The sequence below is a fragment of the Phocoena phocoena genome, chromosome 8 (assembly GCF_963924675.1).
Source record: "Phocoena phocoena chromosome 8, mPhoPho1.1, whole genome shotgun sequence".
Lineage (NCBI taxonomy): Eukaryota > Metazoa > Chordata > Mammalia > Artiodactyla > Phocoenidae > Phocoena > Phocoena phocoena.
In genome coordinates, this window is record NC_089226.1 from 61,464,987 (window position 1) to 61,469,629 (window position 4,643).

The following is a 4,643-nucleotide window of genomic DNA, read 5'->3' on the forward strand; positions in this document are numbered from 1 at the left end:
ACTATCCTGTTCCTCCATCCCCTTTTTCTACATGTAGATTCACCCCAAAGCCTACCTTAGGACCACTGTGTCCCATTCCTTGAACCACCTGCACTGGGCTTGACAATTCTGTGAGAACCTGTGGTCCTCTTAACTTCTCTCCTTAGAACCAGAGCAGAGAGCGACCCTTATGTACATGGCATATCTGTTTGTGCCCTGCTTCTATGAAACTAGAGATGCACTGTAGACACTGTCAACTCTTGACTTACCACTTCAGTCTCGTAAATAAGGGGATGTTCACTGAGCCCCTGGATGTGCAAAAATTGTGCTAGTTACTGTGAGGAATGACAACTGGTGTGTTGGTCCCTACATCCTTACAAATCCCTACAAGTTGGTAGTATCTATTCCCGTGTGCTCCCAGTTTGAGTCAAGCTTCTCATAATTATGTCAGCTGTTTGCATTGATCTAGAGAAGCCTAGCTGAGGAATTAAGACCTGAATTTTGTCCAACTAACAGACTCTTATTTGAGTTCTTTCTGGGTTTGCAGCTGGGAAAGCATAACAAAGGTAGAGAAAGCACTCCTACAGACCAACAGAGTAGACCAGATGTTTGAAAATATTCCTTGACAATATGTACCATATTCCTATGAATTATATTCTTTCTGTTAGATCTTTTTTTAAAACTCATTTTTATAATCATCCACAGAAGGCTCTTATGAAAATTAAATGTTATCATGCACAAACACTGGTATATTGCAAGTGTTCAAAATATTTGAGCTTTTAATTTCATGATTATTACTATAATTATTATCAATATATAAGGACATTGAGGCTATTAGTATCATTGGGCAAGTGGTATTGAAGTTGGCCCTTCTGTCCTCTGAGGGACAGTAGGAGATGGTGGTGCATAAAATTCTTCCGGCAACCATGAGATGGAGAGAATTCCTATTAAAGAATTTCTTTTTAAAAAAATGATAAATACTGAATCATACCTGTGGCTCTGCCTTGAGTAAATAAGAAGCATGTCTGAGGGCAGTAAGAGCCCCTTCTTGTAGGGAAATGGATGTCATTTTTCTTTCCCAGTGTTATTGAGTGTGGCTTTAGAAGAATCTGCCCCTGGAACCCACATCAGCCTTGAGTTGCAGTTACTTTAATCCCCACAGGGTGGGGCAGTTGATCTCCATTCCTGTTGCCGGCTTAATGCCAAATTCTTTCCTAACTGTGAAAGCTGCCCCTATAGCATTATGTCACATCTCTTTTTTTGTCTGCACCAGAGGACTTGACTCTGTCTCTGTCTCACTGGGAGGCATGCTGTACTGCAGAGTTCTGCTATAGCTGTCCTTCATGTGGTACTAAGTTTTCAGACTCAAGCAATTGGAGCTGTGCCAATAATTAACTCTTGTCTCTCAGCCCTAGACCCTCCCATCCAAACATCTTGTGATGCTGGGACTTAAGACTATAGGACCCTTGGTCAGCCGGCTCCCTCTTAGTTTCCACCTACAGAGAGCAACAGAGAAAGACTGAAAGGTTGAAGCAGAGGAGGGGATATTTTGTCCCTCCTGTCTCTTCCTCTCATCGGTTTCCCTCAGCAATGACTCTTCCTCCTGGCAGTGGAATTGGTTTTAGCCTCCAGGATTGGTTGGTTGGTTGGTTGGTTGGGTTTTGGATTTTGTTTGGGTTTGGGTTTGGGTTTTGCTTGGGCTTTAGAACTTCCAGGATCAAATCAGCCTCACCAGCAGGATAGAGTCCTACCTCAGAGGTCTCAGTCCAGGCTTTAAGGGCACATCCTTGGAGGTCCTGTGACACTAGTAGCATTCAGAGGCAGCACCCGTCCTCAGGGTTGTGAGAGTAGTTCAACGAGCCTACCACCAACCTGTTGTCTCCTAATGACCCAATGCTTCCCAAGTATAAGGTTCTTTTCTTTTTTTAATGACCAGTGTTTTTTGTTTTCTGTTTTTGGCCACACCATGCAGCATATGGGATCTTAGTTCCCCGACCAGGGATCAAACCTGTGACCCCTGCAGTGGAAGTGTGGAGTCCTAACCACTGGACCACCAAGGAATTCCAAGTGTAAGGTTCTTCCTGCAGGTACTATCTCTGTGTTACCTCAGCATCCCCCTCCATTTTTTTTTTTTTTTTTTTGGCTTTCAGGTCTGCAATACTTATTTAATCAAGTGCTTACCTTAAATTCTCTAAAAATAGCCAGTGGTGGGGCTTCCCTGGTGGCACAGTGGTTGAGAGTCCGCCTGCCGATGCAGAGGACACGGGTTCGTCCCCCGGTCTGGGAAGATCCCACATGCCGCGGAGTGGCTAGGCCCGTCAGCCATGGCCGCTGAGCCTGCGCGTCCGGAGCCTGTGCTCTGCAAAAGGGAGAGGCCACAACAGTGAGAGGCCTGTGTACCACAAAAAAAATAAATAAATAAAAACTAAATAAATTTTAAAAAATTAAAATAGCCAGTGGGATTTATTTTCTCCTGACTGGACCCACTGTTACCCAGAAACCTGACACTGTGCTATGTCTTCCCACCTTCAACTAGAGCTCTTGGGAAGAGTCAACAAGTAAGACTTGACTTTCAGTTCACTGCATGTACAGCTTAAACACGTGGAGAAGTGGTCAACACACTGACCTGACTTCCCAATTTTTACCCCATTGGTATCCCCCCTCCATACCCGTCTCAACCTGTATCCTCATCCTCTAGACTCCCTGAAGGTTGTGAGGCCGCGTAGGACATAGTAGGAGGCTGGCATTGCTTTATATTATTATGAGTGCTCTTTCCCTTTGGTCCTGCAGATCCTTTGTCAGATAGGACTCTGCCTTCTCTGAGAACCCCCCGGCTCTCAAAATAGGAGGTACAAGCAGGAAACACCTATGGACATCCAGAAGGACAAAACACAGGCAAAGGAGAGTAGGGTAGAGGCCTGGTCTCCAGCTTCAATTGCACAAGAAGGGGCATTTCTCTAGAAAGACACCAGGCTGTAGAGCCTAGATTTTAATCTCTGCTCTATCACTTCCCAGATATATGATCTCCAGCAGTTTGTGCTCTTAAAATTATATTTTTTCTGCTATGTAAAATAGAAGTAATAGTACCTACAAGAATGTTGTGAAGATTAATTTACTTCACTATAATTGCCCAGGCTCAAAGCAATTACCCAAGAAAAATGAGTTTCTTCCTCTTGCCTACCCCATCCTGAAATAGGTAAGAATAAAGGAAGAAACCTGGGTCAGGCTTTTCTCTAGCTCACGTCTGGGCAAAATCACTGAGAAGGAAGGGGAGAGAGAATTAGAAATCTATTTTACATATTCACATCCCTCTCTGCAGCAATTTCTGAATTCCTTGTTTTATCTCTTTGGTTTGAACCCCATATACAATAGGGTTCAAGGCAAGGGATATGAAGTGGTGAAGAACATTGAGCAGAATCAGGGTGTCCACGGGGATGCTCTTTCTGGCCACATCTGTCAACATCACAACTAGCAGGACGGTGCTGAAGAAGAGGATGAGGATGGAGTGGGAGCCACACATGCTCAGAGCCTTGACTGCAGCCCCCTCAGCCTTGAACTTGAGCACAGCTCTTAGGATGAAGATGTAGGAGATGAAGATGAGGATGAAATCTGAGCCTAGTAAGGTCCAACCAGCTACAGATTGGTAGATTCTGTTCAGGGTGAAATTGTCACAGGAGAGCTGGACACAGGTTGGCACAGATGCAGTTCGCAATGACATTTTTCCCACAGTAGAGGAGCTAGGCAGAGAGAATGGGAATGGGTACAGTGAGAAGGGCATTTCGTATGACAACGAAGACACTAGCCTTGGCCACAAAGTGGTTAGTGATGATGGATGGGTATCTCAGTGGATGGCAGATGGCCACATAGTGATCATAGGCCATAACCATGAGTGTGCAGGACTCCATGGCGAGGAAATTATTCATGATGAACATCTGGAGGAAAGAGGCAGAGAAGCTGATGGACCTGAGGTCAAACCAGAAGATGGCCAGGACCTTGGGGATGGCAGTGAGGCAGAGCACCATGCCCAGGAGGGAGGGCAGGCTGAGCAGGTAGTACATGGGCTCGTGCAGAGAGGCCTCCAGCTGGATGGTGATCAGGAGGGTGGCGCTGGCCCCCATGGTTAGAATGAAGAGGAGGCTGAGGGACAGGGACAGCCAGTGCTGCCAACTCTGGTAGCTGGGGAAGCAGATGAGGAGGAATTCAGAGACTGGAGCTGTGGAGTCGTTGCTGGGTGATGCCATCCAATGAATCTTGAGCTGAGAAGTCTTTTCTTGACTATTTTCTTGGGCAGATACAAGAGGTAATTTTATCTAATTGACTTCAAGAATAACAATAGATACCTTACAATATTAAAAATGTTCAACAAATTAATTCAGTATGGTACCAGTGTAAGAAAAGCAAAACAATAGCATAATGTAGAAGTTGCTTTCTCAATGAAAATTTTAACAAGCACGGGACCAACTTGTCAGCTAAGCAGAAGTTTAATAACATGAGAATATGAATGGCCATTAAACTTTTTTTTTTTTTTGCAGTACGTGGGCCTCTCACTGCTGTGGCCTCTCCCGTTGCGGAGCACAGACTCTGGACGCGCAGGCTCAGCGGCCATGGCTTACGGGCCCAGCCGCTCCACGGCATGTAGGATCTTCCCGGACCGGGGCACGAAC

At 45.4% G+C, this 4,643-nt stretch overlaps 1 protein-coding gene across 1 annotated transcript; it reads right to left on the reverse strand.

Moving 5' to 3' along the window:
- Positions 1–3,280: 3,280 nt before the first annotated feature.
- LOC136126950 (olfactory receptor 56A1-like) lies at positions 3,281–4,220 on the reverse strand. The gene is given in 2 exon segments (XM_065882394.1): positions 3,281–3,662; positions 3,664–4,220. Coding segments are annotated over 2 exon segments (939 nt in total).
- Between the last annotated feature and the right edge of the window lie 423 nt (positions 4,221–4,643).